General features: G+C 43.7%; 1 protein-coding gene across 1 annotated transcript in view; it reads right to left on the bottom strand.

The window, feature by feature from the left end:
* LRRC2 (leucine rich repeat containing 2) overlaps positions 1-24,076 on the bottom strand; it is a 104,186-nt gene that overhangs the window by 25,967 nt on the left and 54,143 nt on the right. Inside the window, exons 4-5 of the mRNA XM_056848693.1 lie at positions 21,690-21,846; positions 5,270-5,406 (exon numbers count right to left, since the gene is read on the bottom strand). Of these exons, the coding sequence (XP_056704671.1) occupies positions 5,270-5,406; positions 21,690-21,846 (294 nt within the window). The remainder of the gene's footprint in view (positions 1-5,269; positions 5,407-21,689; positions 21,847-24,076) is intronic.

Here is a 24,076-nt window from a genome sequence, read left to right as displayed (position 1 = left end):
GAACAATGTTATTCCATTTAGTAAAAGCAGCCCTTCCACTAGCAGAAGACTACTTCTGTCATGGTTCTTTGGATCTAATAATCCTCTTTGTTCATACATTTAAACCATATGGCCATCTTTGCTTAGTATTTATATTTTGTGGTCAGTATGACTGAATCTTCTTGTCCTTGAAAAGTTGGATTCCTTGTGTTCAAAATTCATATGGAAGGTAATGCATGGATCACCAGTTTCAGAGTAGCCGACACATCTGCCATAAAACAAAGATTTGGCTGCATCAAGATGCTTGTAAATATTGCTGAAACTCACCGCTAGGAAACAAAGCATTCTGAAGTGTTTAACAGATAACCCAGTGTTAACATGAAACATATCCATTGAAAGGTTTTCTTTCTTACCTACCTGCCCACCATCTTTTTATTTAGCCTATTCCAAACATTTCTAAGAGCTCAAGGAGTGCAAATGGTCTTCTGTGTATCTGCACTGATATCGGACACCTCACCTCCTGCCCTTTTCCTTTTCACACCCTCCTGCTAATATTGGGATTTATATGTTATGCCAACCTCAACCCCGTTCCTCCTCAAACCCTTCTCACATATAAAGAACCCAGCTGCTGCTTTCCTTAGATTGACAGAGTTTTGGCAGATGGTGAGGTCGAGCAAAAATTGGCACAGACTTTACACTGGTTTGAAAAGGAAAGAATAGGAATCTGGCTTAAACAGAGATGAGATAAAAAATTTCTGTAAAGGAAACTTGATAAATAGAAACAAGGTAGCAACATAGATTTTCAGAGTTTGCAGCTGCCAAATCTGGCCAAGGTAGATGCCCTCCCAGAATTTGTTAGTTCTGTTTGTCTGTACTCACAAATCCAACAAATATAGTGTTAAGCATATGGAAAAATTTCCAACTGGAATAATCTGGGTTTATATTCCTTAAGGCTGGTTGGATTTGCATCCAGTGTTTTAATTTTTTTTTATGAATGTTTCAATACTTCTGTGGTACAAGGGGTACACTCACAAAATAGTATGGCATATAAGGAGATGTTGCTTGTCGCAGACACTAGCACATAGATGCCTATGGCATTTGGGCAAGCACATAGTAATGGCACCAAGAACTCAAGCAGATAAGAACATAAGAACATAAGAAAGGCCCTACTGGATCAGACCAAGGCCCATCAAGTCCAGCAGTTTGTTCACACAGTGGCCAACCAGGTGCCTCTAGGAAGCCACTAACAAGATGTGTGCAGCAGCACCATCCTGCCTGTGTTCCACCGCACCCAAAATAATAGGCATGCTCTTCTGATACTAGAGAGAATAGGTATGCAGCATGACTAATATCCATTCTAACTAGCAGCCATGAATACCCCTCTCCTCCATGAATATGTCCACTCCCCTCTTAAAGACCTCCAAGCTGGCAGCCATCACCACATCCTGGGGCAAGGAGTTCCACAATTTAACTATGCGTTGTGTGAAAAAATACTTCCTTTTATCTGTTTTGAATCTCTCACCCTACAGCTTTAGCAGATGACCCCGTGTTCTAGTATTCTAGTTTTTCTCCCTCTCCACTCTCTCCAAACCATGCATAATTTTATAGACCTCTATCATGTCTCCCCTCAGCCACCTTCTTTCCAAGCTAAACAGCCCTAAGCATCTTAACCACTCCCCATAGGACAGTTGTTCTAGTCCCCTAATTTCCGCTCATTGAAAAATAGCATTTTCCCTATGATAAAATATTACAGTATTTATTTTTCTATTGATCAAATGCAATTCCTCCATAAAACAACTAATTATTTTGGGGAAATGCAATCTCCCCACAAGTTTCAAACTATTTCTCATTTAACATGCAACAAAATATCTGGAAAAACTCTAAAGGCATTTTTCATAAATTACTCTACAATTTGTATTTGAATTAATCACATTCACCAGAATCTATATTCTGGTTTTTTGTTTTTGTTTTAAGACTGTCTTCATTTTCTTTATTTCATTAGCAATACCATATATACTCATGTATAAGCCGACCCGCGTATAAGCTGAGGTGCCTAATTTCTCCCCCAAAATGGGGAAAAATTAGGCACCCGTGTATAAGCCGAAGGTCGGCTTATAACCCCTCCCCACCCGCAGGCTTACCTTGAGGCCCGGCGAAGGCGGTGGTGGTGGCGGTGGGCCCCCCGCAGGAGGCTTCTGTCGGCCCTTCCAGGGCGGGGGGAGCCAGGCGCGCCCGGCGGCGGTGGCCGCGCGGCCTTGCAGCGGCTGCAAGAGGCTTCCGCAGGCCCTTCCAGGGTGGGGGGAGCCAGGCGCGCCCGGCGGCAGGGGCCGCGTGGCCTTGCAGCGGCCGCAACAGGATTCCCCCGGCCCTTCCAGGGGGGGGGGAGCCGGGCGTGCCCGGCGGCGGCCGCGCAGCCTTGCAGTGGCCACAACAGGCTTCCTCAGGCCCTTCCAGGGTGGGGGGAGCCGGGCGCGGCCGGCGGCAGCGGCCATGCGGCCTTCCAGTGGCTGCAGGAGGCCCTCACAGGGCGCTCCTGGCCGGGGGAAGCCGCATGGACCTAGCAGCGGTGGCGGCGGCGATGGCGGCGGCGGTAAGTTGCCCCCTCCCTCCTCCCTCCTCCCCTCCCCTACCGTATTGGCCCACGTATAAGCCGAGGCTGGCTTTTTCAGCCCTTTTTTTGGGCTGAAAAACTCGGCTTATACGCGAGTATATACGGTATTCAGAAGGGACATATCACAGACAAATAGATATCAAGGAGCACTGATTATAATGAAAGTCTGATCACAAAGAAGTGAGACCCACTGATAGAAGTGTGCTTAGAACTGTAGCCTATGTTGAATTTTCAGTTTTATTTGGTTGAAACTTCATGCTTGACAACTGAAAAATGTTAACATTAAATGAGATGCTTCTGTACCATTTGACACATGAGAATACCAATAGGGCTGTTGAAAAAGAATAAATTCGGTAAAATTCAGATTCGGAAAAATTCGGCCCGTTTTTATTAGGGAAATGCAAAAGTCCGAACTCCCCCTATTTGGATCTGTGGAATTCGTCATGAAATTCGGAGTTCACTAATAAATTCGGCTATTTAAAGCCATTAAAAACACATTTGTATCTTTCCGCATCTCCGGGGGGGGGGGCATTTTTGGAGGTAGAGGTCGCAAACCTTCAGGGTAGCTTGGAGGGACCCTACTTGCAAGAACCCCCAAGTTTGGTGACGATTATGTCAGGGGGTCCCGAGTTATGGGGTCTGGAATGGGTCCCCCCATTCACCCATTGGAATAAAGCCATTTAAAGCACATTTGCGGCTTTCCACGGCTCCAGGGGGCATTTTTGGAGGTAGAGGTCAAACTGTGGATGTCTTCTCTTCCATTAGGAGCAGGGACTGGGAGTCAGGACTCGGGAGTAATCCAATACGATTATAGCAGCAGGTCAGCTCAGCACAGGATCTCTCATGATCAGCACAGGAGGAGCACAGGAGCAGCAGCAATGGAAGGAATACAGACTCACACACACAGACTCTCTGGCCATTTATGCACAGGAGGTTTTGCCTTGGATTTGCCGCTCTCTAGATGCACATTAAGGATCGCCTGCTCCCATTCATTCCAATGGGCGGATGGGGGGACCCCTTCCAGACCCCATAATTTGGGACCTCCTGACCCAATCATCACCAAACTTGGGGGTTCTTGCAAGTAGGGTCCCTCCAAGCTACCCTGAAGGTTTGGGACCTCTACCTCCAAAAATGCCCCCCCCCGGAGCCGCAGAAAGCCACGAATGTGCTTAAAATGGCTTTATTTCAATGGGGGGATGGGAGGGACCCCTTCCAGACCCCATAACCCGGGACCCCCCGACCCAATCTTTACCAAACCTGGGGGTTCTTGCAATTAGGGTCCCTCCAAGCTACTTTGAAGGTTTGGGACCTCTACCTCCAAAAAGGTTCCACCGGAGCCGCGGAAAGCCCTGAATGTGCACACGCACCCCCCCACACACACACACACACACAGGGATCTCTCTCACACACAAACAGACACTCTTGCTTTCTCTCCCCAGGCCGCACAGCGGCCGGGCTCACGCACTCATCCGCAACTGATTGGCCAGAAGAAGACCCAGCTTGGCCACCAATTGGCAGCGGGAGAATGCTGCTTCGGGGGTGCCAAACTTGTTCAAATTTATTCGGCATCCACCCAAACTCACTGAGTTTGGCTCATTGTTTTCCCGCCTTTTTTGACTTTGGTTCTATCCGAAGTAGAAACCACCAAATCGGGGAAAATTTGGCTGTTTTTCATGTCGGATGGAACCGAATCGACAGTCCTAAATACCAATATGCCATTAGGCCAATCTCCAACTTAGAAAATGCTTCCATATCCACAGAATCATATTCCCAATATATCTTGTCAGATATCAATGATCCGACAAGTTATATTGGGAACATAGTGTAAAGAAGACAAGTTTTAAGTCAATGACAAAGTTTCCATAGATTACATACCTTGAATGCACTAAACATGTATATATCTATATTAATGAGGCTGCCTTGTACAGGCAGACCACTGATCCACCAACCTCATACAGTTGATCTGATCGGTTCTCCAAGGTCCCAGAAAGAGTTCTTTCCTAGCATGGTTACCAACCATTTTAAATGGTGATGCTTTAGGACATAGGATCTTCTGCAGGCCAAGCACCTCTATTCTACTTCTGAATACTCTATCCTCCCCATATAATTGGACAGATATGTATCCAACACAATTGAATATGAACATCTACGTTTAATCCTATTACAGACCTGAATGTGCTTCACTGTTCTTTAGAAGTCTTTGCAGCATCATAGAGCTGTATATGTAACTGAATCTCTGCCAAGCATTTTTTTTTTGACACTAATGGCAGCCTTGGAAACTAGCCAAACACTTTCAAAGGGCCACCCCCTAGTAGCAGAGAATTTGCATGGATAAATCTGTCCATATAATTTTGTTTTTTATGGCTGGAAGCCATTTATACTATTAGCCTTGTATGGAGTACCTCAACATAATTGTGCTCTTTTATATACACAAATGCAAATGGGCATCAGTAAATAGACACCCATATGCTCTATTGTACTTTACCAACAAAGGGAGATTTTAGTTACATGTATTATTACTATTTATCATTAAAATATCTTTGTGGAAGAGATTACAATTGTGGAAATTGGTTTTTGAGAATGTCTGTGAACTGTGCATGTATTTAAATCATACATCTTTGCTTAGTTTTTTAAAAGTTCACATTTATCAACATATCAGAAGTGAAGTCAAATTCTTACTTCGAATGGTAGCTCTGCTAGCTCAAGGTTTCCAGACAAATCAAGTTTTTCCAGATTTTCACAGTCTCCCAATTCAGGAGGAATTGTCTTCAAACGGTTAAAACTGACATTGAGTTCTTTCAGGTTTTTTAAACAACCTGTAAAATAAAGAGCTTAAATCATCCAGTTGCCATAACTGAAAGCATGCAGTTAACTTAGGAGGGGACTTGATACAGTTTCATGAGTTATAACAGTTAATATAAATAACTTCACACAGAAGACATCTCAAACATGATCCCTTTTAAAAGTATTAGAAAACATGAAACCTCTACAGAATAACCCCTGTTATTTTAGAACTGTGGGGGGCAATTTTCACGGTAGATTTTGCTTCTATTTTGCCACGGACTAAAAGAAAACACGATTTAAATGTTTTTTTCATGGCCGCGATTTATCCCTGTCAATTTTGATGTAGTTTTGGTTTTTCATGGGAACAAAACACGCTGTATTTGACAACGGTTTGGACTGACCCTTTTGCAGGAGGCCTCCCCTTCCAACAGGCTCATTGTTTATGCCTGCCCCCAACTCCGCCCCAACTCCGCCCAGCAGATTACCTCGTGCGGTTCACCAGCCCCAGCGCAAAAAACAAGCACCAGTCCCTCTGGTCTCCTCCATTTTTCTTCCACCCTCACTCTGTTCTGCTTTTGGAACAGTCAGATTACAAATTGGGGGGGGCAGCGCTTTCCTCAAAGCTTCCCTCTATTTTCTATAGGTGTGGAACACATTGCCCTTTAATGATAGACAGGATTGGGGGGGGGGCAGGAATTGCATCCATGTGCCCAGAGAAGTATTTAGCTGAAAGTGGGAATGGTGGGGGGGGAGAGGAAAGAAGACCCCTGGCTTGCGTGCCGGCCATGATCCGGCCACAGTGCATCGAGAGAGAGGAGGGAGCTAAGAGCAGGCTGGCTGCCCCTCTTCAGAAGAATGATGGGAGGGAGTTTTGCCTTGGGTTTTCTGCTCTCAGGATGCACATTTTTCCCATCCGATTTCTCAAAAAAAAAAAAACTCCCTGCTGGGGTAGAGGGGCCTACAGCCCCTTCCCTTGGGTCCAGCTGCCCTAGACTGAGCTGCCGCCACCACCACCCCCAGCGCGAGGAGCACATGGCATGGCCCCGCCGGTCTCCCCCTGGAGCCATCCATACGACGTCCCCCTGGGCTTGGAGATGTGGGCCCAGCTCCAAGGCCCATCCCAGGCGAGGGGTGGGGAAGGCGTGCCCACCCGCCAGCCTCCGGAACGGAGGGAGAGAAGTGCCAGGACTCTAGGCAGGCAGGCAGGCAGGCAGCAAAAGGGGGGGTATTCTTGTCCGAGCGCAAAACTCCCCCAGCCAATCACTGTTCTTGGGGGAGGAGAAAGGAGATGTATAGGTTGCCAACTGCCAGGTAGTAGCAGGAGATCTACTGCTAATTCAACTGATCTCCAGCCGATAGAGATCAGATCACCTGGAGAAAAATGGCCGCTTTGAAAATTGAACTCTATGGCATTGAAGTCCCTCCCCTCCCCAAACCCCACCCTCCTCAGGCTCCACCCCAAAAATCTCCCGCCGGTGGCGAAGAGGGACCTGGCAACCCTAGAGAGCCACAAGGCCTTGCAGAGCAGGTAGAACCCTCCTTCACCCTCCCCATATGTTTTCTTCTGTCTCCCTGTCCTTTTGTTGCCCTCATGTTCCCCTTTCATCCATCTCAGTACTTTGTACATTTTTTAATCTTCAGGATAGGAGCATCATGGGGATTTGATATATTAAAAAATCCTGATAATCTCTCTTTTGTTCCATAGGGCAAAACAACTGAATTATGTTCTGGATTTCGAGGAATTTTAATTCAATTCCACTCAAGAAGCAAGATTGCCTCAGTATGCCCTCAAAATTGAGCACCGTTTGGTAGCAGATATAAAAACTCATAACCTTTTGGTTTTGATATGTGGTTAGAGAATCATGGGGAAGGTAGGGAACTACAATGGGCCACTTCTGCAAACCATTGAAGGTGAGCCTAATCAGAAGAAACAACTTGTCCAGAGAATCTCACTGATGCTAATTCTCACTGTACAGCTAAAAAAAATTTACCTTCTTCTAATGAAGTAGCCAAAGTTCAGATCTAAAACATTTTTAACAAGAACAAAAACAGGATCTAAGGAAGCTGCTGCAATAGCAGGTGAAGAGGTAAGCAGCCTCATTCTCATACTGGGACCCTGAGGGCACAACACTCCTCCCTGGAAACTGTTCTAAAACCATTGTTCATACTGGCCCTGACCCCTGCTGGAAAGAAAAAGAAAGCCAGCGTAGTGCCTCATGCAAGTAATTCTCCTCCATGCACACAAAGTCATTCTAGAACGTGAAGGAAAAACTAGGCTTCATCCTGTACAACCACCATGTAAAATGTATAGGAAGGAAGGCTAAATGGACTAACAAAGAATGTGTGCAGTTTATTTCCTTTAGGGAGATTTTTTCACTCCAGGTGACCACCTTGGACAAGAACTATTTGAAGTAAAAAAAAAATTCATTCATTCATTAACCTTTAATAGGCATAGTTTAAAAGACATCTCACACAAATTCTCACAATCAAAATCAAATCACACCAACCCAAGATGAACAAACCAGGGCCCCTATCAGGCTCAGAAATATACAGAATATATAAAATACAAATAAATATGAAATATATAAAATATACCACATTATTGAAATTAAGCAAAAGGTTAAAATAATCTGCCCATCCAGCCGGACTGTGATATAATACTGTATTTTCTGGCGTATAAGACTACTTTTTAACCCAAGAAAATCTTCTCAAAAGTCGGGGGTCGTCTTATACGCCGGGTGTCGTCTTATACGCCGGATGCTGAATTCCGAGCCGGACTGGAGAATCTCCCTGGGGAGCCGCCTCCGCTCTGTCCATGTCCCCGGGGGTTGAGCCGCCCCAGGAGGACCGGTGGCTGGCCCCAGGCCGCGGACTCGGGTTGGGCCACTCCAGGAGGTCTGGGGGCGGCCGCGGGGTTGGGGCGCAGTCCTGAGGGCCAACCCTAGGCCGCGGACTCGGGACAATCCCAAACTCTAAATTTTAACTGTAAAAATGGGGGGGGGGTCGTCTTATACGCCCAGTCGTCTTGTACGCCGGAAAATACGGTACAATAAACAATAATAGTCATAATCATTGACCATTCACTAGATAAACCGCAATCACAACAGCAACTTAAAATATTAGACGGGCTTCATGGATCCCCATCTCAATAACGTTACCAAACATTTTGCAACCAAAGCAGTAGTTTCAGGCTTAGCACCAGACAATAGAGCAAATAACATTCGACTTTTATTATTGACTATTTCAGTATCAAGCAGATCTAATAGACAGTCATTATGAGGGTCCTCAACCAGGCGATATTCCAATATAATATGCATAAGCGAATCTGGAGATCCTGAACCGCAGGGGCAGAGTCTCTCCTGATACAGAATGTGACTAAATCTACCTAGTAGGACCTTCGATGGAAAGGCATTCATATGAGCTAAGAAAAAAGCTCTTCTTTGGTCTGGATCAACTATATTATGAAAATAGAAAGCCATAGAGCTTAGCTGGCTAGAAATGCCAAAAAAGCAGGTGGACATATATACGCCTTAGTAGGGAAAAGGGTTTGCAGCTCATGATCCAGAAGTCTTTGCTTGATTACTCAAAAAGTGGATCTTTCATCAGAAAGTAATAAAGAGTCAAAATCAATTCCAATATAAGCCAACTTCTGACGAATAGCTTGGGACCATTGCGTGCTACAAGGATCACTTTTCATATTTCAAATCTATTTGATTTCCGTTAGGTGTTACATGTTATGAAGTACGGAGCTCTTTTCAGATGTTCTAACAGGGTGGAATGAGTACGTTCCGTGTGGTGGAGAGCAACAGTTTCCATCTCTGACTTGCATGTTCACTGGAACATGGCTGCCTTGGAGACCCTGATCAGGTGGAAAAGCAATATAAAAGCTCTTGTGGGTTATCCGGGCTGTGTAACCGTGGTCTTGGTATTTTCTTTCCTGATGTTTCGCCAGCAGCTGTGGCAGGCATCTTCAGAGGAGTAACACTGAAGGACAGTATCTCTCAGTGTCAAGTGTGTAGGAAGAGTAATATATAGTCAGAAAGGGGTTGGGTTGAGCTGAATCATTGTCCTGCAAAAAGTATCAAAGGTAATGTGCTAATCATTGTCCTGTAAGTATCAAGATAATGTGCTAATTAGGGTGTGGTATGTTAATATGGAACCATTGTATCCTGAAGTGATCTGTTAATGTGTGAAATCCAAAGCTAACCTGCATGGCTATTGTTGACTGTAGTCTTTGTTAGTCTGGAAGTTTTCAGGACAGGAAGCCAACCCTTATTCATTCTTAAACTCTCTTCTTTTCTGTTAAGACCCTGTGTCCTGTTTGTGTCAGTCCATGTTCAGCCACGGGACACAGGGTCTTATTCCAAGACACTGAAAGACTGGACAATTCTACCAACTATTTTGTCAGATTGCACAGAGAAGCCATTGAAATTCATAAACATCAGCACAACTTTAACAGAAAAGAAGAGAGTTTAAGAATGAATAAGGCTTGGCTTCCTGTCCTGAAAACCTCAAGGCTAACAAAGACTACAGTCAACAATAGCCATGCAGGTTAGCTTTGGATTTCACACATTAACAGATCACTTCAGGATACAATGGTTCCTTATTAACATACCACACCCTCATTAGCAGATTATCTTGATACTTACAGGACAATGATTAGCACATTACCTTTGATACTTTTGCAGGACAATGATTCAGCTCAACCCAACCCCTTTCTGACTATATATTACTCTTCCTACACACTTGACACTGAGAGACACTGTCCTTCAGTGTTACTCCTCTGAAGATGCCTGCCACAGCTGCTGGCGAAACGTCAGGAAAGAAAATACCAAGACCACGGTTACACAGCCCGGATAACCCACAAGAACCAATGAACTCTGACCGTGAAAGCCTTCAACAACAATATAAAAGCGTTTTCAATCAATAAACAACCATGTGAATAAGACCTATGCACATACATACGGACAGACCCCTTGTATTATGCAGCCTTAGTACATGTATTGCAATGAATGTATATAGTTCGCCACCGCCCTCCTGGCTGCCCTGCCACCTGGATCAACCGGCCGGACCCCGCCCCCGTTCCCTCCTTGCAGGTCGTTGCGGCCACCTCCTGGTTCTCCCGGTTTCCAGGTGAGAGGTGGGACTGGGGGAAAGCCTGCACCGCCCCGGGAAGGGCCACCCGCAGGACAGTGTGTGAGGTAAAGCGCCCTCCTCCTCCCCCCTTTCCCTCCCCTCACAGCGCTGCCAGGTTTTGGGGGGTTATTGGCCATTTGTGAATGGGAGGTTTTGCCTTGGATTTGCCACTCAGATGCACATTTTCCCCATCCAGATTCTCAAAACTCTGCATTGGGGGTTAGTGGCCATTAATGAATGGGAGGTTTTGCCTTGGATTTGCCACTCAGATGCACAACTCAACAATAAGCCCCCCTGCAGAGTTTTGAGAATCCAGAGGGGGGAAATGTACAGTGTTTGTCAGTCATTGTCATGATTTAATTTTATGGATGACAAAGGATAGCACAGTTAGTTCTGAAAATGAAATCCTTAAAGTGTGGAATTCTCTGCCAAATAATTTTAAGTCAATGAAAGCACCTGGGATTGCTTTCCTTACTTTGTTTGGATCATCTTATGCTTGTGAGCAGCTGTTTTCAGCTTTGAATTATATCAAATCTGACACCAGAAACAGACTAACAGATGACCTGAGTGCTGCATGTGTTGCTCTCAAACTTACAAAGTATGAGCCAAGGGTAGACAAATTATCAGCATGCACGCAACAGCAAAAATCACAGTAATTGTTCAAAAGCATGCCTTTCAATAAAAAGTTGTTTGGATCATTGAAAGCTCTGTTATTGTGTTTTTCTTTTAAGGCAAAAGATGTTAACGTATGAGTTGTTTTTTTCTAAACTAAACCCCCAGTTTTCAGGTTAAATTGCCGTGTTGGCACTTTGCAATAAATAAGTGGGTTTTGGGTTGCAGTTTGGGCACTCGGTCTCTAAAAGGTTCGCCATCACTGGTATAGTCCATTTGTGTGTTTGTCTTGCCTCTGAAGTTACCCTACACCATCGGTAATTTTGCTCTGGCTTGTCTGAAACATGCATATGGCCTATTATCTGTCCAGGAAAAACTTTATCCCTTTTTCCTTCTGGAATGGCCAGCCAAAGCAGGAATGCAGTGCTAAGAGGAAAGCTATGCACTACACATTTCCTCAGATTCTATAGTTGCAGCCCTTACTCCACAACTGACATAACTTGAAGGTTGTCCACTGTTCTGTTATGTCTTCATGCCCTGCAATCGAACCATGATTTAGGAGAGGGGGGAACTTCTATTAGAAGCATGTATTTAGGTTTTTACAAGGCAAGCTTCACTTACTCCACATGAGCGGCGGACGCTAATCTGGTGAACTGGATTTGTTTCCCCATTCCTCCACATGAAGCTAGCTGGGTGACCTTGGGCTAGTCACAGCTCTCTTACAGCTCTCTCAGCCCCACCTACCTCACAGGGTGTCTGTTGTGGGGAGAGGAAGGGAAGGAGATTGTAAGCTGGTTTGATTCTTCCTTAAGTGGTAGAGAAAGTCGGCATATAAAAACCAACTCTTCTTCTTACTAGTAGGTATGTATTTACATATCAAAGAGAAAACATATCCTAGGTAGTCATGGCTGGCAGAGAAGTGCTTATTATAAGGGCACTGCAAAAATGATGGATTAAGCCAGTTACTTGTTTGAGATAGTTTAGAACCAATCTAGTCAGTGGCAACTAATTGGTTTAAACTGAAGAATTCTGGCATATGTGGTTTATGAGTCTGAATATCCCTCACTACAAAAAAAACAACAACCAAGAATATAAATTAAAGAATTAAACAACAGCTTTTTGTGCCTCCAGAGCAGAGGCAGTTAGGCAGTAATGAAATCCAGTTTCCTTGGTAATTTCATGCCTGAGAATATTTTACTTAATTAGTAGCTACAATGCCATCCCAGTCACTCCTGAACCACAATTTAGTCTCATTTATTTCTTTTTCTTTTTTTACAAAAATAATTATTAAACACATTAAAACTAGTAATTAAACCACAGCTTTTCATTTTAGTAGGCAATGGTTGTTATCATTATGGAAATGCAACTTCATGATATAGAAAAGCTATATTAGAGTTGCTAAGTGGCTGTTAAGAAACCTTTAAGTAGAGGTAATTATAAAACCATTTTTGTAACCTAAAGCCTCTCTCAAAGATAGAGATCCTTTTGGGCAGTTGCCATTACTTGTGACCTGGTATGATCTCATGCTACAAGCTATCTGACCCAATGATATCTGCAAAAGAATGCTAATTGTATAGTACATCTTTTGTGAGGGAAGTGAAAGGTCAACATGGCTAAATAATAATAATAATAATAATAAATGGGCATAAAAAGGGGAGGTGCTTTGTAGGCAGGTGAGGAATAGCAGAACCAATGAACTGGAGCGTCAAACCATGCAGGTCTTGGTTGGAAACAGGTAATGCAAATGAGATGTGCAATTCGAGGCCAAGTAACAAGTGATACACACGCGTGAGAAGCTAATGCACACCAAAGACAGGAAGACAGAGTGGCCAAGGAGGAGCTAATTAGGTATCTCTGGGAAGGGATAAAGCAGGCAATGGCAGGTAATTAGAGGCTTAGGGAAGGATGGGTAGAGGCCTAAGAGAAAGAGGACATGCCATCTATTCGGTTAAGAGATTTAAAGCACTGCTGGTCCAAAAGAAATAAAGCAGAGGGAGAACCTTGCAGAGAGGCTAGGGACAGGAGGAAGTGTGTATTGCTGCCAGAGAACACAGCAAGCTAAGAAGTACTGCGGAGACAAGCAGGCAGGAACGTTGGGAAGGTGTGAAGTTTATGTATGAATTTGAAGTAACAAGACAAAACATTTGACCGCAGATCTACAACGCTGGCAACATGCACACATACAAAAGCATGGGGGTGGGGGCTCAAGACACCTCCTTGACTTTTGTACAAAGAACAAAGCCAAATGAACTGGGGGGGGGGAATTGATGCGTAAAGAAAAATCTGTCATCTTGTCCAATAATCATAAAAAGTGGATCAGAATGCTGAAATATTGTATAGTTGTAAGATTTACGGAGATACAATCTGAGGATAGGAGATATGGACTGCTCACCAGCATGCAGTCACAATCCATGGCATTCCAGATGTGTGTGTGTGTAAAGTGCCATCAAATGACAGCTGACTTATGGCGACCCCATAGGGTTTTCAAGGCAAGCGGCTAACAGAGGTGGTTTGCCATTACCTTCCTCTGCATAGCAACCACTGGAATTTCTTGGTGGTCTCCCATCCAAATACTAATCAGGGCCGATGCAGATGCACATACCCATGGTAATTGTTTAGAAGTAGGATGCCAGTAGGATGCCAGAGAAAGTAGGATGCCAGAGAAAACAGAGTTGCACTTACCTGTAATGGTTGTTCATCGAGGTCTTCTGTGGAGACACACATTGAGACTGTGCCCCAATCTGTGCCGGCACAGTCCCAATGTGGGGCTGCACAGAGGAACAAAGATGAATATTTACTTATTATTGTAGTTTTATCCAGCCCTTCTCCAAGGAGTTCAAGGTGGCATGCACATTCTATCCTCCTCCATTTTACTCACAACAACCCTGCAAGTCAAGTTAAGCTGAGATAGACTGTTTACCTAGTAGTCTTAGAACTTTATCTCTCATCGATCAGTTTGACTCAGTTCTTCAGACTCCCTTTCTAAAAACAAGCTTCTCTAGCATGGGGATGTTCCCCTCATTCCACAGTGAACCTTTTTGCCTTTTATGGCTTTCTTGTTAAACATGCAGGCATCCTTTTCGACTTGGTGGTTACCTTTCCCGATATGAAGTATACATTCTACCTGAGCCTCACAGCCCAATCCTGAGCTGTCGGCAGCCGGGGATGGCATGGCCCCTCCACAGATCCTCCTAACTCATTTTTTGGCCGTCGAAAGTCTTTAAAAAGTCTTTCACCGGCTTTTTAAAGTTTAAATGGGGCAAAATGCCCCACAGAGAATAGTGAGGCTGCACCTGCAAAATAGCATTTGCAGCACTGCTGTTCTTGGGCTGGCGTCTGGGGCCAAAAGGGGACAGGGAGCTGCCTACAGGCAGCCCCCCCGCCCAGCATGCCCCGGGAATGCCTCCCGGGATGCTGGCACACTCCAGGAATGCCGGCATGGGCCTTTACGCCAGTGGGATGCTGGCAGAAGGCCCAGGGGGTGTCCCTGGGTGGCAGCACTGGGAAACCAGTGTCTGGGCCTCCCCGCCGGCATTGGGGCCACTCATGGTGGCGTAAGTAACCCGGGCACTGGCTCAGGGGCCCCCAATGCCAGTGCAGCCCCTTCCTGGCCTCCTGAGGACTTTCGTCCTTGGAGTTCAGGAATGGGCCGTCAGTGTATTTTTAAATAGTTTTCAGACATCCTGGATGGATATGACTCTTAATCCTTCCTGTTAACTTCCTTCTGACTAATCCCCTCATTGTAGCAAAGTTCCCTCTTTTGAAATAAAAAATGATTGTTTTGGATTAAGGGGCAACTTTCTGTTGACATGAATGCTGAATTTAATAGCATTGTGTTCACTATTCCCAATTGGTGCAATATTTACATCTCTCATCAGGTCTCAAGCTTTGCTCAGAATCAAGTCCAGAGTTGCTACACCTGTAGTTGGCTTATGATCAAATACTCCAGTGCAGTTATTTATGATGTCTAGAAAGTGTGCTTCTATGGCATGACTTGAGCACATATTTGCCCAAACAATATGAGGGTAGCTGAAGTCACTGAGTATTAAAACATTCTCCCTTTTGGTCCATCTCGAGATCTGCCTCCTGGTTGTGATAGGGTGTGTGTGTGATAATACACACCTACTTTTAAGTAACCCTTAGCACCTAGTATCTCCACCCATAACAATTCCAAGGGAGAGTTTCCTTCCCTGATGTTTTCTAGCTCATTTGACTCTGTGCTTTGAAACAGAGTAACGCCGTCCCCAACATGTCCCACCCTTCCCGATTCCACAAGTTTCTGAAATGCCCACTATATCTACACTGTTATTTAGCACCAAGAGCTTCAGCTCCCTGATCTTGGCTTGGAGATGTCTAGCATTGGCACACAGGCACCTGTACTTTATTTCTCTCTCTAAGGATCCCCACTCCCTTGGCCCTCAGATTTCTTCATCCAGTTCTCCTTTACTGCCTTACTGTCATCCTCAAGTTCTAGACTCCTCCTGCCAATATTCTCCCCAAAATTGCCACATCATCCCTTTGGGATGAGTTGTTCTGAACCAAAGACTCTCCAGTTCCTGTTGGCTTTCCCCCAGAAGTTAGTTTAAAAGCTGCTTTTTGATATTAAGTGCAGCAGCCTGATTCTATTTCAGTTTGAGGACACCCACCTCAGTTATATAGGTTTGGCTTCTCCCAGAAAGTTCCCCAGTGCCTAACAAATATAAACCCTTCCCCCTGGTACCACTTTCTCATTCATGCAGTGAGATCCCTAACCGGTGCCTGCCTAGAATAGCCCTGCAAATGAAACAAGCAACAATTCTGAAATGATAGTGTCCTGGCCTTTGCCCTTCTGCCTAGTTATCTAATTTTTTCCTCCAGGACCTCACATTTCCAAATGTTGTTGGTGTCAACATGCGCTATGACTACTGACTCCCCCTGCCCCTGCACTAGCTATCAACCTATCTATACAGTTCATGGTGTCTGCAAATTTCACACCAGGCAGGCAAGTCACCATGCAGTTAAAACATCCATCATAGACCCCATTCTCTATATTCCTAATGACTGACTCTCCCGCTACCAAAAGCCTACCTCCCCGCAACCCCAGAGGCTATCTTCAATAAGAGGAGATATTGGTTCATCGTACAAAGGAGTCCCATCTAGAAGAAGAGTTGGTTTTTATACCCCACTTTTCTCTACCTTCAAGGAGTCTCAAAGTGGCTTACAAACTCCTTCCTTGACCCTCCCTACAACAGACACCTTGTGAGGTAGGTGGGGCTGAGAGAGTTCTGAGAGAACTGTGACTAGCCCAAGGTCACCCACCAGGCTTCATGTGTAAGAGTGGGGAGACCAACCCAGTTTAGCAGATTAGAGTCCACTGCTCTTAACCACTACACCACACTGGCTCTCGGATGAGCTAAGGGATCCTTCCCCTCCAACCTCAAGACCCTCGGTCTTGTAAGAGTTGTTGAAAAGTGTTAAAGGTAAGAAAGGGTCCTTACATAAGACAGGCGACTTACTTTTCCATTTTGTTAGAATTGAGCCTTACTTCTTAGTATCTGCTACCGATTCAGAGGGATTGGATCGTTTGGTTATGGCCTAATGAAAATAGAGTAAGTCACACACACACACAAAAATAGACAAAGTCCTTTTGTCTTAATCAAACAACCTTTACTTACTAAACCAGGGATAGGGTTCACGGGAGGTAAAACAAATAAATTATTTCTACATCTCTACAGTTACCTATACTGCCAGTTGCTTCTGGCAGGCACTAAGCTTAAACATGAGGCATTTCTAGATATAAGAATCACCCCTCCATCCTTCCAGGTTGATGGTCAAAAGTTAACTAGGACTGTGCTTTCTCTACTAAACAAAGGATATAAGGAAAGCACAGTAAAATGCAGATTTGCTTGTGTACGTGACAAGCGGCATGTCTCTAAGGGATGCTCTTCACTGACCAAATGCTAGATTAACATATTACAGGTTACATCATACCTTTGAACTGGTTAACCTCAATATTAACCCTTGCCTGTCTGAAATGAAACAAAGCTCGCTACCTAATGCTCAACACATTTCCCATCAGCTTGGCCTGTTTGCTCAGTGATGGTCTTCAGTAAAAGCTTTCAAAATACCCTTTCTGTGTATATGCTTATCCCTCACCTGTGCTGTGGCTATCTTGGACTGCATCCAATAGAAATACAAAGCAGACCCTGATCGAGGGTTATACATGTCCTGTGGTTTTGCAATTAATAATGCCATACCACATATCATGCATGCAAATTCAGCATTGGCAATTCTAATGGGAAAGACGATTTCTAAAACATCAGCTGTGTCTAGAGTGCTTCCACATTTGCAGCTTGCCAGTATGCAAATCATCATACATCTCCTGCAAATGCATCCATTTGTCTGGGAACAGACAATTCCTCATACCGATTTCTGTTGGCCAAAGTAAGAAAGCCATCTAGAGATGAGCGTGTTTTATGTAACTAACTTTTTGTTCCTCGTTTTCATGGCAAATGATAGCTCAAGCAGTCCCAAAACTTTTCAAACTGAAAAACTCACTGATCAGGGCAGACTGGCAATTTAACAAACAGGGGAAGCGTCCAGTGGGTCACAACCCTAGAGGGCTGCTGGTGGCCAGAAAAAAAGCACAGCCAAGCCCCAGCAACTCTGCCAATGCATAGGGTTTCCAGGTCCCTCTTCACCACCAGTGGGAGGTTTTTGGGGTGGGGCCTGAGGAGGGCAGGGTTTGGGGAGGGAAGGGACTTCAATGCCATACAGTCCAATTCACAAAGTGGCCATTTTCTCCAGGTGAACTGATCTCTATCGGCTGGAGATCAGTTGTAATAGCAGGAGATCTCCAGCTAGTACCTGGAGGTTGGCAACCCTACCAATGCATCAGGGGCCACTTGGCTCAGCATCAGACCCTTCACAATCAGCAATGCTGATTGGTGTCAGCTCAGCAAATGTTTCCTCCGGCATTCTGCCAGTTTGGGGGAGGATGCAGTGGGTGAGAGCTCATGCCCACTGTTTGGCCCACTGAGCTGCTGAGCTTGGCTGGCTCCAGGGGCCATTTTTCACTTCTGCATCCCCTCCTGCAGAGGATGTACTTTACAAAAAAAGAAGGGAATTTGAGACTAAAGTCTCTTCCAAATTAGTTTCTATTTTTAGTCAAATCTCCACTGCCACCTTGTGGTATGATTAAACCAATTAAACTTGTTGATCTGTTTCATCCCAAGGATCAAGATATCAATAAAACAGCCAGAATTTTACTGTTTGTTTTACATTCGTAAACTCATACTTATGCCTTGTTTATGATTTTCTAATGCATTTAGCTGCCAGATTGCCCATAAAGTACATTTTTATGCGAGCTGGAAATTATTTATGTATTATACATAAATAAATAAGTAGTGTCCATTAGTGATATTATAACAGCTGGAGAAATTTAACTTGGCATCAAATACTTAAACCAGTTAAACAAAATGAAGGTAAAAAATATCCCTCTAAGGCCTAACTATTTTAAAATACCCTCCATGTACAAAAATAATTTCTAGTTTTTATTTCTTCATTTTTTGCCCCATCTTAAGTGAATGAACTGGACTTGTTCACTGGATGATCCGTAAGGCTGCCAAATATTGAGTTGTATCCTACAACTCTACTCCAATTCAGTCCAAAGCAGAGTTACACCCTTCTTAGGGCTAAACTACATTACGGATTCCTTGTGATCACCATAGGGACTTGCAGCAGGAGACCAGCTGCAGGGCTCCTTGTAGACACTCACTTTGGAAGTCCTGCAGACTAGTGTCTGGAAACAGCCCTGAGACACGCACTGAGTGGTTTGCACATGCACCCCCGCCCCATGGGCCATTTCTGATTAGAAAACAGCACGGGAGGGAAGAAGGGTGCTCCCATGAGGAACTAGCAGCTGCTGGATGGCTGCAAATCCAAACAATCCTATGGTATCTGAAGCATGCAGTTTGGACCTCAGTCCACTGGCTTCAACTGACTTAGATGAGTGTAAATCTGCAAAGAAGGAGAAGAAGAAGAATTTTTTATATGCTGACTATCCCTACCACTTAAGGAAGAATCAAACCGGCTTGCAATCACCTTCCCTTCCCCTCCCCAAAACAGACACCCTGTGATGTAGGTGGGGCTGAGAGAGCACTAACAGAGCTGTGACTAGCCCAAGGTCACCCAGCAATGGGCAGAGTCTGGTGAGCTGACAGGGGTCTTCTTGGAGAGAGAGAGAAATTCTCGATCTTTTAGCTCTGAGTTCCTGAACTGTGCAGCTGTGTGTAGAGACTCTCTTACACCTGTGTGTTCAAATATTACCTAGCTTGTATAAACCAAACCTGAGTGGCAGTGCCGGATTTACTTATAAGCTAAACAAACTATAGCTTAGGGCCCCACTCTCTTGGGGGCCCCAAAAAAATTTAAAGGAAAAAAAACTGGATGTGCATTTCCAAAATATAAGATAAAAAACAAATAAAATAAAACCTACATACAGCAACAGTGTTATCATTTTAAGTTAGAGCTTAATAATTATTTCACTATTAATATACTTCTTCTTAATTGTATTTCAGTTCAACAATTACTTTGATAAAATACATATTTTGTTATGTGCAAATGGCTTTAGATACCTATTAGGTCCATAAATTACTGTATGGCATATATTGAACACAAAAAACAGCGACAATTTGTGGTTGACAAAGGACAGCTGGACATATAAAGGGCCCCATTCCCTTCAATAGTTTAGGGCCACATCAAACCTAAATCCGGCCCTGCAGAGTGGTGACAAGGGGAAGATTGTGGTAGAGAGAGAAAACCCTTTCTTCAGTCACTAGGTGGGAGGTGGCTCCTGAAATAGGGAGACTCCTGACTCAGTGTTTTGGGGGAGAAAGATTTGTTTTCCACAGGAGGTGGGCAAGTCTGAGGAGTGGGAAAGGTTGTGGAGGAACCTCCACTCTCTGGTATTCTTTGTGCTAGGGTAAACTGAGTCTACACTGAGTATATTGAGTGTCAAGAATAAATTGAACAAAGTCTGAATATATTTACTGAATAGCCTGAAGAGACTGTACTGAGAACTAAGTACTGTGTCTGTAACCATTTAAGATTCGAACTGTTCCTAACCAACTAATTTTTATACCTCTTTTGAAGAAAAGCAATCGATCTATCTGCCCCTCTGTAAATAATAAACTTCAATTTATATCCATAATTATAAAATCAGCTACAGCCTCTAAGCCTCTCAGTTTCATCTGGGGTGGGGGAGGAAAGGAAAGCTTTCTCCTCACACAAAGGTGACAAGGTGTGGAGTTTAAGAAATATTAAAACCCCCTCACAGGGCAACAGGGTACATGGAGAGCAGTATTAAGTCTCTCCCTGTGCCATTTTCTCAACCCGAAATGGCCCCAGGAGGAGCTGTTGGGGAAACCACATGCTCTGACAGGCTGCCCACAAGTTTCCACATTGTGGCAAATAGCACCCCCTGGGGACAGTAGCATACAGAAAAAACTTTCACCCCCAATCCAACCGTTGCCATGGATAACTAGCAAAGAACAGATTGGGATGTGCATTCAGATGCACTTATGAACATAAATCCCATTGAAAACAATACTCTTACAGATGGATGACATCCATATTCAGAAGCCAATGCAGATAGGGTTGCCCGCTCCGGGCTGGGAAATACCTGGAGATTTTTGGGGTGGAGCCTGAGGAGGGCAGGGTTTGGAGAAGGGAGGGACTTCAATGCCATAGAGTCCAATAGCCAAAGCAGCCATTTTCTCCAGGTGAACTGATCTCTATCGGCTGGAGATCAGTTGTAATAGTGGAAGATCTCCAGCCACCACCTGGAGGTTGGCAACCCTAAATGTAGATGTCGTCCATCCACATTCCATTATTTTCAGTGGGATGTGCCTATAGTTTGTGCATTTGTATCCACATTCTGACCCAAATAGTCAACTACATGGGATAAGATGATATGGACCTTAAACCCTTGCCAACAGTGATACATTTCCTGTTCCTCTGAATATTTACTTGTGATCAGCTACATACCCCTTCACAACTCCCACACATCACTGGATAGTGCACTATCACTGAGCTACAGCAATCATTCACATCTGGATTTTCCTGAGCAGACAAGACTACCCAGTTGCAAATTATCTCTATTGTGCAATTAACAACCATATATATATATCCAGTAAAAATTACCAAAATTGGGATGGGTGCACCTAGGGTTGCCAACCTCCAGGTACTAGCTGGAGATTTCCCGCTATTGCAACTGTTCTCCAGCCAATAGAGATCAGTTCCCCTGGATAAAATGGCAGCTTTGGCAATTGGACTCTATGGTATTGAAGTCCCTCCCCTCCCCAAACCCCACTCTCCTGAGGTTCCACCCCCAAAACCTCCTGCCAGTTGCAAAGAGGGACCTGGCAACCCTCGGTGAACCTCACAGGAAACACAAATGTTCATAAATTGCCACATATGATACACACACATTTTGACACATCCACCTTGGGCACCTTATGCGGAAAGACAGGGTAAAACATAAACAAACATGATAATGTGTAAGTGTTTAAATTTGTGAAAAATATACCAATTTCAACAGGCAGCTCTGTAATGTGGTTACTGGATAACTGTAGTATTCTCAGGTCCTGAAACAAGGCAATGTAAGCTGGAATGGTTGTGATCTTGGTATTGTTTACATGCCATTCTTTTAGATGTGTCTGTTCCTTCAGTGAATCTGGGAACTCCTAAAAAGAGATAATATTACATACAATAAGGTCTTGATCTCGAAACACTGTCAAATCATAGAATCACCAGGGTCATCTAGTCCAACCCCCTGCCCAATGCAGGAAATTAACAACTACCTCCCCCCCCACACACACATCCCCAGTGACCCCAACATTTTTGGACAAGCCAAATGCAGTGAAGATATATTTTAATATCTCATTAACTTCTAGTTGCATTTTCCAGGGGGGAATGAGGGAAAAAACTGATGTTTCTTTTCAAAGACAGCCAGGGTCTGGCATCCTACACAACAAAAACATTGCTTTTACTGAAAAGTAACAGTGACTTTTTCTTTCACTGAATCCTTGTAACGCATTGTTGAATGAATTTTGCCTCTCTAATCTCATTTCTGGTTGTTGGAACTAGCAATTAATAGTTAATTATTAGACTTATCCATAAGATTTTTAAACAGTAAGAACAAAAATGGAGCAAACAGGTATGCAGCTATGAGCTTCTAAAACCTGTTTGTGATACTTCCCCAGAATTGTGTACTTCTTCACCTTTTGCTGGGATTGACAAAATGTATGTTATTTAAAGAAGTACCACCCAAGATCCTCACAGTAGAGTAGAAATCTGTAAACCGTCTCCCAGGCCTCTATGATTTATTTTAAATAACAGAATTGAAATGACTTGGTATAAAACAAAAGCTAACATGCTAGTTCTAGAAAGTGCTAACACAAAACTCATTGTGGAAAAATAAATTTTAAAAGGAATAAAAAGAAAAAACTGAAAAATCTTGTTAAAGGACACTGGAAAAGACATTATAAATGACTTTTCAGGCTTGTGCTTAGTGCTATGCATAGATGGCTATGCTTGCCTGAAATACAAGGTGATGGGCAATTTTAGTGTTTGCTTTACAAACCAGTTTATGAGAGGAACTGAAATTTACACAGGCTTCATTTTGCCTTTGCTCTCTGATTCCTTCATGATCTTCAGTAATCTTCAGCCACAGTACAGAAGCCAGCAGGAAGCAGATAAATTGCTTCAAAAGATAGCACTAGAATATTCCAGTCTTCATCTTTAACAGCAAAAGGGAACAGTAGGGCACCCCACATTTTTAAAAGTATACAAGGAAGATGTTCTGTCTGCAAATTTACGATAGGTTGATTCTTTATCATAAGAAACAACCATTCATCAATACAAGTACTGCTTGAACTTAAATATTATTACATACAATATGTATTGTGCTTAACAGCTGGCTGCTATATAAAATATTAAAATAAACAATCCCTGTTTGCTAGATTACAGTTGAAAAGAACAACAGAGTAAGGAAAAGGATACATAAAAGAAAGGCAGAAACTAGGAATCAGAAGCTTGAAAGAAGTATGTTTCCAAATATTTCAATAATAGTAGGGAAGGAGATTTGCAGATATTGCAGGTTGGTGAGTTCAAGAAAAAAAGGAGTAGTAATAAGAGAGAAAAGGACAGAAGCACAAAAAAAAAGAAAAATTAATCAGAGGTTTAGCAAAAGGTAAAATCAGTATACTGGAGATGAAAAGAGTTTAAATGGACAGAAATAGGACAATACAGGTATGATGGGGCCAAGGTATACAGAGATCTGAAAATCAAAAGTTTGAACTGAACATGATAACAAAATTGAGACCTGTAAAGAAGTGTAATAAGAAGAGAAGCTTTTGCAAAATGAAATGCACAGAGAACCAAACAACTAGCAGAATTAAAAATGGAAGAAAAATATGCCAGAGCTGAAGAAAAAAGAGTTGGGTTTTATACCCCAACTTTTTCTACTGAAAGGAGACTTTTTCTACTGAAAGGAGTCTCAAAGCGGCTTACAATCACCTTCCCTCCCCCTCCCCACAACAGACCCTTTGTGAGGTAGGTGGGGCTGAGAGAGTTCTGAGAGAACTGTGACTAGCCCAAGGTCACCCATCAGGCTGCATATGGAGGAGTGGGGAATCTAATCTGGTTTTCCAGATTAAGAGTCTGCCACTCTTGTGGAGGAGAGGGGACCCAAACCCGGTTCTCCAGATTAGAGTCTCTTAATCAATACACCACGCTGGCCAAGAAGGAGAGAGTTACAGTAATAAACCTGAAAAAAGTAAGGATATAAAGCTGTTATTTTTTACAGTAGACAGACACCAAAAAGAGAGGATATTCACAATATTTAGAAGATGAAATGGCATGTTTGGCTGGGGCTTGAATAAAGGAGAAAAGGAAAGAGAAATGTCAAAGTGG

Source organism: Euleptes europaea, chromosome 4 (genome assembly GCF_029931775.1).
Source record: "Euleptes europaea isolate rEulEur1 chromosome 4, rEulEur1.hap1, whole genome shotgun sequence".
NCBI lineage: Eukaryota > Metazoa > Chordata > Lepidosauria > Squamata > Sphaerodactylidae > Euleptes > Euleptes europaea.
This window is presented reverse-complemented; position numbering and strand designations above follow the sequence as displayed.